Raw genomic sequence first — 12,863 nt, forward strand, 5'->3', positions numbered from 1 at the left:
TCTTACCTCTCTCTCTCTCTCACACTCTGTCTCACCTCTCACCTCTCTCTATCCTCTCTTTCACTCTGTCTCACCTCTTTTCACCTCTCATGCTGTCTTACCTCTCCCTCACCTCTCTCTCAGTCTGTCTCACCAGTCTCTCTCTCTCTGTCTTGTCTCTCTCTCACCCCTCACTCACTCTGTCTCACTCTGTTTCACCTCTCATTTACTCTGACTCACCTCTCTCTCTCACCTCAGTCTCACTCTGTCTCACCTCCCTTACCTCTCACTCACTCTGTCTCACCTCTTTCTTATGCTCTTAAGATTCATAGTTATCTCTCTCTCTCTCTCTCTCTCTCTCTCTCTCAGCTGTACTGAAGTGTGTGTGTGTGTGTGTGTGTGTGTGTGTGTGTGTGTGTGTTTTGTACCTTGGTTCTTGCATTGTAGTTTTGCTGACTGAATCTAATCACTAATCAAAAGTCTGAAGATCTTTTCGGGAGCGTCGAGAAAGTGAAAAAAGGAAAAGATAACAGAACTGAAGGAAGAAGATACGAGACTTTACATTCTACACTTTCAGATCTGTAATAATCGAAACACATTAATAGTTAAACTGTGATTATTTACTGTATTTATTTAATTATTTCATGTTTACATGTGTTTTTTATTATTCTTATTATTCTTCTTATTATTATTATTATTAGTGAAATAGATTTCTAATAGAAGTTAATTTTAATAAAATAAACTTGAAACTAATGACAATTCAGCTATTATTATACACATTTAATATGAAAACAAAAAATAAAATGTAGATAAATATAACGTGTAGTGTATTTGTATGTATTTAAATAAATAAATAAATAAAGTTTCTGCGTGTAACTGGTTGTAGTGCAACATCATGAACACCAGGTGGCGCCACAGTAATATAGGAGGTTTTGGACGGCATAGAGAATCCATGAAGAAGAAGCGCCACCCTAGTGGTCGCACTTTAATGACGTCATTTTGTGCTCCAATCGGCTAAGTTTTGTAAACGAAGTGCACTAGCACTAGTGTGTAATCTGCTGTGTTTATGCTCTGTGTAGGTCCCTGCTTTAGAGAGGGAACATGCGTTTGGGATTTAGATTGTGAATAAAAACACGGGGAGGTGAGCGTGAATTCAACAGTCAGTTTACTTACTAAAATAAACAAGTAAATAAAAGTAAGCCGTTGTTTTATAGATTTTTGTTGAACTTTAGTCATGAAATCCGATGTGGAGGAGTTAATGCCCAGAATTTTACCCATGGATCTCTGTGATGGAGACGAGGAGGAATATAATCTGAACGAACCACCAAGAAATCCGAGGGAGTATCTCAGACAGGTCCAGTAAGTGTGTGTGTGTGTGTGTGTGTGAGTGTGTGTGTGTGTGTGTGTGTGTGTGTGTGAGAGTGTGTATGTGAGTGTGAGTGTGGGAGAGAAACAGAGAAAGAGATGATCTCAGAGCTGGAGCAATGTGATGACGCAATAAACTGATATCACGGTTTTACCTGTATCACGGTTTCTCAATAGTGACGGGAAAATCGGATCATTTCAGGTTTCTTTCTTTCAATAAAAAATGAACAAATCGCTTTGAGATGACTCGTTCTTCTGAGTCACATTAAAGAGTCGAAAAGAAAGAATCATTTATAAGTGACTCCTCACTAGTCATCACACAGAGAGAGATCAGATCAGATCACACACTCAGTTCATCTCAAACTGCTCATTCTGTAGGTTTATACCGATTATTAGAGCTTTAAGAAAGATCTGTAGTGAAAGTTGTCTTCCTCTCAATAAACCCGAGCAGGAACCTACTTGGCATCGACTCGGTTCTTTCTTTCAGTGCTCATGTTTAACATTTTCCTTATAACAATGTAGATTCTTTTTCTGGTTGCAGAAAGGAAGCGTCGCTTTGCCCGGATGTGGTGGTGGCTCAGATTGACCCGAGGAAACTGAAGAAAAACCAAACTGTAAACATTTCTGTAAGTGTGAGAGAGAAACAGTGCAGTGATTCCACACGATGATGGATTTATAATGTATAAAACATTCTATAAATGTGTAAAAAGAGAGTGTGTGTGTGTGTGTGTGTGTGTGTCCAGGTGTCGGAATGTCGTGCTGCACCGCAGGGTTTCTCTCCCAGCTTTCAGTGGCAGCAGCAACAAGTCAGCACCTTCTCCCAAATCCGACAGGTTCGTCATGTTCACCTGCACTTGCTTTATAAACACACTGATTATCGTTTCTATAGTAACCGCTCATTCTCAGTGCGAACTGATGCTCAGGTGACGTCTTCTCTAAGATTAAAGGTGTTCATTTAACCTGTGTAGAAGGTGAAGCTGTAGGTTTTGTAGGTAGGTTTTCCGGCATCTTCAGGACCGCAGAGTTTCTCCGTAACTACCTTCAGGAAAGCCTGCTGAGGGAATGAGTGTTTCTCACTGCTATGACATAAGAACAGGCGAGAACATGATGAACCAGTGTTCCACAGCAACAAATGTAGCAATAAATGAATATTATTTCTGAGTTTTTCTCCTCTGTGTTCTGTTTCAGAGCGTCTCCAAACACCGGCAGCACTGGAAAGCCCAGTTTCTGGACGACAATGTTGTCATGGTGAGAAACAAACAAACAAACAATAAATAAATACATTTACAAGGCATCTACTTTAACCACAGGTTTAGTTTATGAGAATATCTATATCTCTCTATATATATATATATATATATATGTGTGTGTGTGTGTGTGTGTGTGTGTGTGTGTGTGTGTGTGTGTGTGTGTGTGCGCGTGCGTAGATGTTCCCATCACCATAACAACCTTTTTTTTGGTTCAAGTTGCTAATGAAAATATGCACAATGTTCTGTTTTCAGCCCAAAGCAGATGATGAAGAGGGATGGAAGAGATTTTGTTTGGGTGTAAATATTTATCTGAACGTTACACAAAGTGACGGAGACACATACAGTCCGGGACTTGATTATGAGAAGGTACACACACACACACACACACACACACACACACACACACACACACACACACACACACACACACACGTTGCAGCTAGAAGCACACTATATGGCCAAAAGTATTGAGACGCCTGAATTATCCAGGTGTATGTGCTTCTCTAAACTGTTGGAGACACTTGATCCAGGGAGACCCAAAACTGTGTTCCAGCATGAGAATGCCCCTGTGCACAAAGCCAGCTCCATGAAGATCTGTTTTTTCGTGGGTTGGAGTGGAAGATCTTCTGCTTTAGAGCTCCAACACTATTGAACACCTTTGGAATGAATGTGACTGCACCCCAGGAACCTCCTCACTTTCTCACCTACATCCCTACCTGACTTCACTAACACCCTCGTACCTCGTAGAATGAATCTCTACAAATATTCGGAAAATCTAGTGGAAAATCTTCCCAGAAGAGTGGAGCTCATTATAACGGCACATGGAGACTGAATGTGGAATGAGATGTTCAAAAGGAAGCACATTGTGATCTTATGATCAGGTGTCACACATACTTTTGGTCATATGGTGCAGTAAGACATCTTGTGTGTAATCGTCTCAAACTGTTTAGTAGAAGCAAAATTTGTAGCAGTAGAATTTTTTAAATGAGTTAAAAAGTCTAAAAGGATCAAATATTTATGATGTAATAATCGCAGTGTGATAAGAAAACATTCATCTGATTAAAATTCAAGATATTTACATTTTCACACTGTATCATGAAGGTGAAATTCCTCATTGAGTCTCTCCTTCTCTCCGTCAGCTGGGCTTCCCTCCGTTCCTCAGCATCGTCAGCAAACTCGCCCAGGTACCCCGAACTCCTCGCAGGATCCCTCACGCCACACACTCACTCACCAGACGTGTCAAAACGTGTAGCGATGATTTACACGTGTTTGAATCATAAACGACGCTCTTTCGTTTCTCTGTGTTCCTCAGTCCACCGTTTTGTCCGTGCTCGAGTTCCTGATCGGCTGGTTCGAGGGGAACGACTTCGTTCCACAGCTGGTTTGTGAACATCACAGGAGATTTTGACTTCACAAACTTTTGGTTGAAGATGATTTGATTTCCATTACATTAGTTACTGGTAAATTCAATAGTGTTTAAATTAAGCTGGGTGATTTATATTAGGTGTGTGTGTGTGTGTGTGTGTGTGTGTGTGTGTGTGTGTGTGTGTGTTCGTTCACAGGGCAGATGGCTTTACGCTTTACTAGCATGTCTTGAGAAACCTCTTCTCCCCGAAGCACATTCACTCATCAGACAGCTGGCGAGGAGATGCTCTGCAGTACGGGCTCACCTGGTACACACACACACACACACACACCCTCTTCTATATAGTCCTCTATACATGTACGAGTGTACTGTAAATGCTTCTTTCACTCGTATAGAGGAAATGACACGTCTCTTCTGTTCCAGCTGGATAAAGATGACGAGCGTTTATCAGCACTGAACCTGATGATCTGTATAGTAGCGAGGTAACTTACACATACACAGAATTTTATTCTTATTGTACATCAACATTTTATTTATAGAGCACTTTTAACAAGACTTTTTCCCAAAGCAGCTTTACTTTAAATATAAACAGATTACAAATAGAAACTACAGAATCAGAAATGAGTCCCTATAAGTTTATCACTAACGAGTGCGTCAGTGGTGACGGTGACGAGGGTAAACCCCCAGAGACTTCATGATGAAGAAACCTTCAGAGGAACCAGACTCATCCACATCTGGGTGACACCGAACCTCCATTCATCATAGTTTTATCAGTGAAATGCAGTTTACCATCTTCCAGAGTATATACAGTATAAATCTGGAAAAAAAGTAGTTTTTATATATAATGTGTAATAAAATATTAATAAATCCAAAATGAAACCATAACCTAAACATCAACCCTGAATATTTCTTGTGTATTTTTGTTATAAATAAATAAAAAACTCACTTTCTTTTAATGTCTTCAGATCAAAATATTAAATTTGACTGGAGTTTCATTCTTTTTAGATCAGATCATGGCTTTATCTCAGATACACTTCTCATCCTCTAATAATGATAATCTGAGTATTGCATTGCAGTCGATCATGTTAGTCAGGACTAGCTACTGTTTAAGCTTTTTTATGTGTAAATATACTTTTCTTTTTGTTGTTGTTTGAAGGTATTTTGAACAAAATGATTTGGCTGATCGAGAGTGAAGACGGAGCTGAAGATCACGCCTGAGCTTCCGGACTCCACTTTTTCATGTTCTGGAAACTTTTCTATTGTTTTGTTTATATGGACGAAATTCAGAATATTTTCTGCCATGCAGCCTTCAGTGTCAGTGTTTTTTGTTTTTTTTGTCAGTATTCTGGATCTCATTCAAAACCGAGGGATTAATAGATACATGTGTAAATGTAAAAAAAATACAAATAAAATTTTTTGAAAAGAAAAATACAAAACAAGAGTTGTACTGAAATAAACTTCGGGTTTTCTTTTTTACATTTTTATTCTGTTTTGTGTTCAAATTTCATTTTATTTTTAGGTTTATATACAGTATAAAGTAATATTGCATATAATTTCAAATACAAATAAGCACGAGTGTAAATACATTTCATGTAAATACATAGGTTTATTTATACACTCATTTTGTAAATAAATGTAAAAAGAAATGATTCAAAATGTATGTCTTTGCTTTCAGAGCAAAATGTATTAATTTTTTTTTGTTTTAGTAAAATCAAATTGAATTTTATTTATCACATACACATTCAGAATATGACATGTAGTGAAATGTTTTTAATGGCTGTCCAATATTTAACAAAAATATATATATAATTTAAAGAATTTTTTTTTAAGTACAATAAAAGTGTAAAGTATGAAATATATATTTTATATTGTGTAATAAATGTATATACTATAGGAAATATATACAAGATTTAGACACGGGCTGGGTATAGATATGCCAGAGATATTGACAGTAGTACAGATTTAAAATATCCCTGTGTGATTGTCACTGAATTTCCTGTAATAATGAGAATTATTATTTTTATTATTGTGTCATTTCGTTTAATCTCATTCACAATAAATCATTAAAATGGGAACAGAAACTCGTTCGACCCGCCCATCTGCTTACAACGGCGAATTCTATTGGTTATTTTTTCTGTCAATCAACACAATATTTGCTCATTCTCACTTCTGATTGGCTCAGATCTCTGTCGATCAAACATTTCGCGTCCCTTTTCGTGCTCACACCCATCTTTTCTCCCACCCTCTCCGCAACAGGGTTTGTGTGAGTGTTAGCAGAAACGGCGGCTGACCTGCAGCATGGCGGTGGCTGTGCGAGCTTTACAGGACCAGCTCGAGAAAGCGAAAGAGTGTTTAAAGAATGTGGACGAGAACATAAAGAAATTAACAGGCCGGGACCCGAATGAGTTACGGTACAGAGACTACACTAATCATACAGGAGGCTTAGCTAAACGGCTAACAAACCGAAGCTAGCTCATTAGCCTAGCATGATTAGCATGCTGGTCTGACGGCGGTGTGACTGTACAGTGAAATAAACACGACCGTGTTAAGAACATTTCTCTTTCTAATTTTATTTATTTATTTATTTATAAAAAATACATTTCTATTGAACATTTTCTCTTCAGGCTTTAGCTTGTTAGCTGTGCTAGTCAGCTCGTGGTGCACATTAGCGTGGTAGCGTTAGCTAAAAAAAGCAAAGCTAGCGAAAAAAACGGGCTCGTGCAAAGGAAAGATTTGAGTTACATAATCTGTTTTTAATAAGAGTTTACAAACATCAGCACGACTGAGGAGCAGAACGACCCGCTATTAGTGCACTAGAACCTGTATCATGGCCTAATGGTCGTGCCCTATGTAGTGTACACTTGTAAGCTTCCATTCAGGACGGAACCATTTCACAATATGATGATTTGGAGTTTATATGTAAATGTTTAATAAAAAGGACCACAGAGAATAATCTTATCCACTATATATCAATGCTTCTTTTTCCCAGCTCAGATTTTGGGCGTTTTTATTAATTTTGTGATTTTGTTGGCAGGCCCGGTCAGACCAGACGCCTTTCCGTCCCAGGCCCAGGTGGACCAGGAGGTGGAGGTAGAGGCAGAGGAATCAACATACTGAGGTGTGTCTCAGGAGGTTTTGTATAAGAATGCTGGAAAAAGCTTTAATGATTTGACTGTAACGTGTTGTGTTGTGTGAAGGCGTGGACTCTCCGATGGAGGTGGAGGACCCCCAGCCAAACAGAGGGATGTTGAAGGGGCACTCTTGAGGTACACAAAGCCAAACTAAAACTCTACCTGTTATTAAAAGGCACCGTTTAAACATTTGGACATTTTGCTGTAATGTATGTGTGTGTTTAATTTTCCACCCACAGGCTGGCAGGGGATCAGCGAGCCAGGAGAGATTCACGCCATGACAGCGACGCTGAGGAAGAGGATGATGTCAAAAAAGTGAGAGCACACCTGGTTAAATATTAATCATGTTTAGCAGAACACATTCATAGCTTTCATGTGGTGATTGTTCTTTAACCCAAACCCCACCCCTTTAAACATACATGATGTAGAATAGAATTCTTCTCATGAACGTGTGTGTGTGTGTGCAGCCAGCGTTGCAGTCATCAGTCGTTGCTACCTCCAAGGAGCGCACACGTCGAGATCTGATCCAAGATCAGACTATGGATGAGAAAGGGAAACAAAGGTAGCAGGCTTGTTTATTTATCTATTAATTCGTTTTTATGCTCAATTCATTATTTTGTTTTTGTTTATGCTCCTTCACATCCTAACTTTTACACTTCAGTGCATTATTATGAGCAGATGTTGTTGTGTATTGAAAACAATCACTTGCATATCTGACAATAACTAAAATCTCAAGCTGTCAAATGTAAAAACATCTATCTCACACACACACACACACACACACACACACACTCACACACACACTCTCATTCAGCATGACAGGAAGTGCCTGTTTTTTATTTTATTCTTTATATTGCTGTGCAGTCATTAAACTATGATATTATTTGATATAAATTGTGCATAAGCACTTTATTTGTTGTGTTGATCGAGGTGATTGCGTTGTGTTTGCAGAAATCGTCGTATGTTTGGTCTGTTGATGGGAACGTTACAGAAATTTAAGCAGGAGTCGACGGTGTCCACAGAGAGGGTACAAACACACCGTTCTTACTTTCTGCATTGCGCTTGTTATGAAACTAGTTTGTGTATCTGCGGCTCAGTCTGACAGACGTGTTTAAATACGGAGAAAACATCTGTGTGTTTGTTTATATTTAAAGTTTAAAAGACGGCAGGAAATTGAGCAAAAGCTGGAAGTTCAGGCGGAACAGGAGCGCAAGAAGGTGGAGAGTGAGAGACGCGAGCTGTTTGAGGAGAGACGAGCCAAGCAGACGGAGCTCAGACTTCTGGAGCATAAAGTGGAGCTGGCTCAGCTGGTAATCTTCTACTTTATCCATCTTTATTTAGCAAAAAATACTTCTTTTTTTTCTGAACAGTGTTTAAATAAATAATTAAGCTTTGTTTTGCTTCAGATGTTGGAGTTGAGTTCAGAGTTGCACGATGTAGTGATTTTATTTGTTTATTTGTTTTCTGTCACAGCAAGAGGAATGGAATGCCCACAATGTCAAGATTATCAAATTCATTCGGACAAAGACCAAACCGCCGCTGCTTTACCTGCCGGGTCGCATGTGTTCAGCCACGCAGAAGCTCCTGGACGAGTCTCAGAAAAAAATGAACGGTAAAACGCAGCATGACCTCTAGTGGAAGGGAGGGTGGATTCTGAAGTCAACTCTGAAGAATTTAATCATTTGCGCACTATAAATATAAACTTGTAATGGGATTGAAACACGTTGTTTTGTAGATGATCAGATGTAATTCTGTGGATTTAATCTGGGCTCAATCTGCTTAAAGATTTGACTGAATTCATAGTATTTTACATGCTTAAATCTCAAAATGGATCTGAATGACGGATATTTTCTGTCTTTCTGCAGCCATGTTTGATGAGAGGCGCGAGGCTTTCGCCGAGCACCTGAACAAGATGGAGGCTCGTCCGAGGCGTCAGTCTCAGCGCGCCGGAAAAAAGGAAACGGAAAACCCCGAAGGGCCGAAGAAAGAAGAGGAAAATGAAGAGGAGGGTAAGCAGAAGGAAAGGTTGACAGGTAAACGACACGATGTAGAGATGGAGGAGGAGGAGGATGATGAGGAGGAAATAGAGGAGAGAGAGGAGAGTTCAGAGGTCAGGGAGATAGAGGGGGAGGGAGAGGGGGAGCAGATCCAGAAGCAGGAAGAAGCGATGGAGAAAGATGAGGAGAAGGGAGAGAAGGATGAGGAAGAGGAGGAAAAGGTGGTGGTGGAGGCAGCAGCAGCAGTGGAGGAGGATAGAGAGAGAGAGGTAGAGGTGAAGATGGAGGTCGAGATGGTAGTGAAGGATTTAGACGGAGAGCAAAAAGAACAGCAGCAGCAAGGAGAGCAGGAAAAGAGTCCAGAGGGAGACGAGGTAGGTGGAGGCATGGAGGAGGAGAAAAAGAAAGAGGAAGAGAAGGAGAGCTGTCAGGAAGACAAGTTAGAGTCCCTGAAAATCCCAGAGAACAACATGGAAGTCCAAGTCGAGGAATCTAAAGAGATCCCTGTTGAAGTTCCTTCACAACCTGAAACTCAAACCGACAGCACAGAGCCTGGGGTAGTGCTCGAGTCCCAAACACACGAAGAACCACCACCAGAACACTCGAAGCAGTTACAGGAAGTATTCACGGAGCCTCAGGGAACAAAGAATCCCGAGGAGGAAGTGGAAGAGACACGAGGTCGAGTGAAAACAAGGACGTCAGGGAGCGGAAGCCGGAAGAGCAGCAGCAGCTCCTCCTCGAGCTCCTCTTCCAGTTCCTCGTCCAGCGGCTCTAGCTCTTCATCCAGCAGCTCCAGCAGCTCTTCGTCCGCTTCGTCTTCCTCCTCATCTAGCTCTCGGTCACGCAGCCGCAGCAGAGAGCGGCGCAGGAGGAATTCAGACCGGAGGAAGAGCGACCGGAGTCAGAAAACCAGTAAAAGCAGCAGCGGGCACAGGGAGAGGAAGGAGAGATCCAAGGAGAAGGACAGGAAGAGGATGAGTTCGGATGCAAGCCGGTCAGGAAAACGGCCTTCACGCAGCGAGCGGGAACGCAAGTCGGACCGCAAAGAGAAAAGGCGCTAAAGAAAAAGAGCAAAAATTTGTGCTTTCATTTTTTTTTTTTTTTGTATGCAAGAGAAGATGAAACTGTCTTAATGTGACTTCCTGCTCTTTTAAAATTAAGATCTGATCTTTGTTTTGTTATAAATATTTTTTTTTTTACATTCATCGATCACTTCCTGTGCTTGCTGTCTTTATTTTTAGCTTTTCTAAACGTTGATTTTAATCTCATATTGGACACGTTCGATCCTCAGCCCCGTTATCTGATACTCAACTCCTAGAAAAAGCAAAAATCAGCCATGAGAAGTTTTTTTGGTATGGAACGTGAGCGTCTTTGACCTCGGTGTTGTCGGTTGTCATGTCACGTTCATACGGTAGAGTAGTGATCTTGTTTCGGCTGCTTGCGCATTACAGATGTTTTCAGTTCATCTCTGTAAATGTCAGGAGTCCACTGTGCCGAGTGAAGCGCAGCATCCCTGATTTTTCGGCGCGAGTTGCCGAACTTTCGTATAAATGAAGCGTGATCTTATTTTAAGGAGAAAGTTGAATAAAATGTAAAAGAATCCCCTGTGATTGTTTTTTTTTTTTTTGTACTGTTACACACATGAATGATTTAATACAATGATTTTCACACACATTGTGCACCTTTTCTGCCTTAGTTATGAAGCTATAATCAGTATTTTCCTCTACTACTTCTGCATCAGTGGAATCGATGTTCTTGAGATTCGAATATTCTCTCGATCATATTTATTCTTCAGGTTTTTTTTTTTTTCCAAAACCTTAACATGGTGATTCAGTAGTAAAGTTTTGGCAGATTAAACACACCCACAATATGGGACTCTAGCACAACATTCAACAGCTATCATACATTATATATAAAATGCAGCCCCATAAGAGAATATCTAACCAGTGTTTGGCAGCAGGTGTAAATGTGTGTGTGGATTTCTACTCTCTCTCTCTCTCTCTCTGCATGCTATTAATAGTTTTGCTGTTATTCTTCCTGTTTCACCTGCATCACATGATTAATAGATCCTGTAGAACATGCTGATGAATGTTAAGGAGGCAAAAGGCGATCCTCATATTACACTGTATCTGAAAATGCTTAACATGAGTGTAAAACGAGACGAGCCAAAGCCCTCGCATCTGTCAGATCATTTATTTCAGGCTCGTTTACCCCATTTATTAAGTTCTGTTGGCGTCCACACGGTGGCAGTAGAGATGCAGGTGAAATCCACACTCACTCTGCGGTGTCGTGTTCCACTGACCCTGGACTCTCAGAATCTATTTTGTAGCAATTATTGTATGATTGATTAAAAATACGCAGATTATGTGAGAGTGAGGCACAGTTACGTTTCTGCTTAACGACTATTCAGATTCATTTTTTTTAAGTGGATGTGGTTTAATCCTCAGTAACATCCTGGTTATTATTCACATACAGTACAGACCAAAAGTTTGGACACACCTTCTCATTCAAAGAGTTTTCTTTATTTTCATGACTATGAAAATTGTAGAGTCACACTGAAGGCATCAAGGGCTATTTGACCAAGAAGGAGAGTGATGGGGTGCTGCGCCAGATGACCTGGCCTCCACAGTCACTGGACCTGAACCCAATCGAGATGGTTTAGGGGTGAGCTGGACCGCAGAGTGAAGGCAAAAGGGCCACCAAGTGCCAAGCATCTCTCGGGGAACTCCTTCAAGACTGTTGGAAGACCATTTCAGGTGACTACCTCTTGAAGCTCATCAAGAGAATGCCAAGAGTGTGCAAAGCAGTAATCAAAGCAAAAGGTGGCTACTTTGAAGAACCTACAATATGACATTTTTCAGATGTTTCACACTTTTTTGTTATGTATATAATTCCATATATAATTCCACATGTGTTCATTCATAGTTTTGATGCCTTCAGTTGATGCCTACAATTTTCATAGTCATGAAAATAAAGAAAACTCTTTGAATGAGAAGGTGTGTCCAAACTTTTGGTCTGTACTGTAGGTTGCATTTTCCCAAATTCTAAACATTATAGGATTGTAATTTAAACTCCCATGACTCTGACCAGGCAGTTACTAAGGGTGAATAAATACATCATGCAGCACTGGATGCTCAATTTATGTGGTCTGGAGAAATGGTGCCATGACCTCAAAAATACTGGGGGTTTATTATCAGCTGCCTTATTACGGTAATAGTTTTTTTTAATTATAAATGTTTTTCCCCACTTTCTTTCTCTGTGTGTGTGTGTGTGTGCGGAAATCCACACACTACCAAACACTGATGCAGTTCTGTCCTCGCTTCATGGTTATTGAGAAAACCAGAATGAGTTTCTTGTTGTTTCGTGCTTAGCGATGTGAAACTGAAATCCATCTACATATTCAGCACATTCGCAAGCCTGTGAACTTTTTCACACGTTACACTATTTTATTTAAATGCACACAGGCAGGTTGCTAACACACATGCTGTGCGCTCCTCAGGGGAGGAAGAGTGTGTGTGTGTGTGTGTATGTTGAAGTTTTTTCCTCACACTCAGCTAGCTTTTATAAAATATCAGCTCAGAGGAGGAACTGGTCGCTGTGCTGCTTCAGACCGTAAACTAAAAAACCATCACCGTCTGGATCGATGACGTCCAACCAATCAGGACAAAGGGGCGGGGTTACTGTACTGTTAAAATTCTAAATGATGAGTTATGGTTATTACATAGATGGTGATTATTAATTAAGGACCACCGCTTCATACTTATCCTACTCTACA

The 12,863-nt window shown here is 40.3% G+C and overlaps 2 protein-coding genes across 2 annotated transcripts; both read left to right on the plus strand.

The window, feature by feature from the left end:
• The first annotated feature begins 996 nt into the window (after positions 1–996).
• On the plus strand, positions 997–5,436 carry gemin2 (gem (nuclear organelle) associated protein 2). Its single transcript, XM_046854959.1, has 11 exons — positions 997–1,120; positions 1,212–1,338; positions 1,886–1,970; positions 2,088–2,177; positions 2,533–2,592; positions 2,847–2,960; positions 3,734–3,778; positions 3,907–3,975; positions 4,157–4,267; positions 4,384–4,442; positions 5,117–5,436. Exons 2-11 carry the CDS (start codon positions 1,214–1,216, stop codon positions 5,151–5,153), a joined length of 795 nt encoding a protein of 264 aa, XP_046710915.1. The 5' UTR covers positions 997–1,120; positions 1,212–1,213; the 3' UTR covers positions 5,154–5,436.
• Positions 5,437–6,204: 768 nt separating this feature from the next.
• On the plus strand, positions 6,205–10,688 carry pnn (pinin, desmosome associated protein). The gene is made up of 9 exons (XM_046856537.1): positions 6,205–6,371; positions 6,995–7,078; positions 7,158–7,226; positions 7,331–7,406; positions 7,559–7,653; positions 8,043–8,118; positions 8,246–8,401; positions 8,565–8,703; positions 8,957–10,688. Exons 1-9 carry the CDS (start codon positions 6,259–6,261, stop codon positions 10,147–10,149), a joined length of 2,001 nt encoding a protein of 666 aa, XP_046712493.1. The 5' UTR covers positions 6,205–6,258; the 3' UTR covers positions 10,150–10,688.
• Positions 10,689–12,863: the final 2,175 nt, after the last annotated feature.

The sequence above is a fragment of the Silurus meridionalis genome, chromosome 8 (genome assembly GCF_014805685.1).
Source record: "Silurus meridionalis isolate SWU-2019-XX chromosome 8, ASM1480568v1, whole genome shotgun sequence".
NCBI classification, from domain to species: domain Eukaryota; kingdom Metazoa; phylum Chordata; class Actinopteri; order Siluriformes; family Siluridae; genus Silurus; species Silurus meridionalis.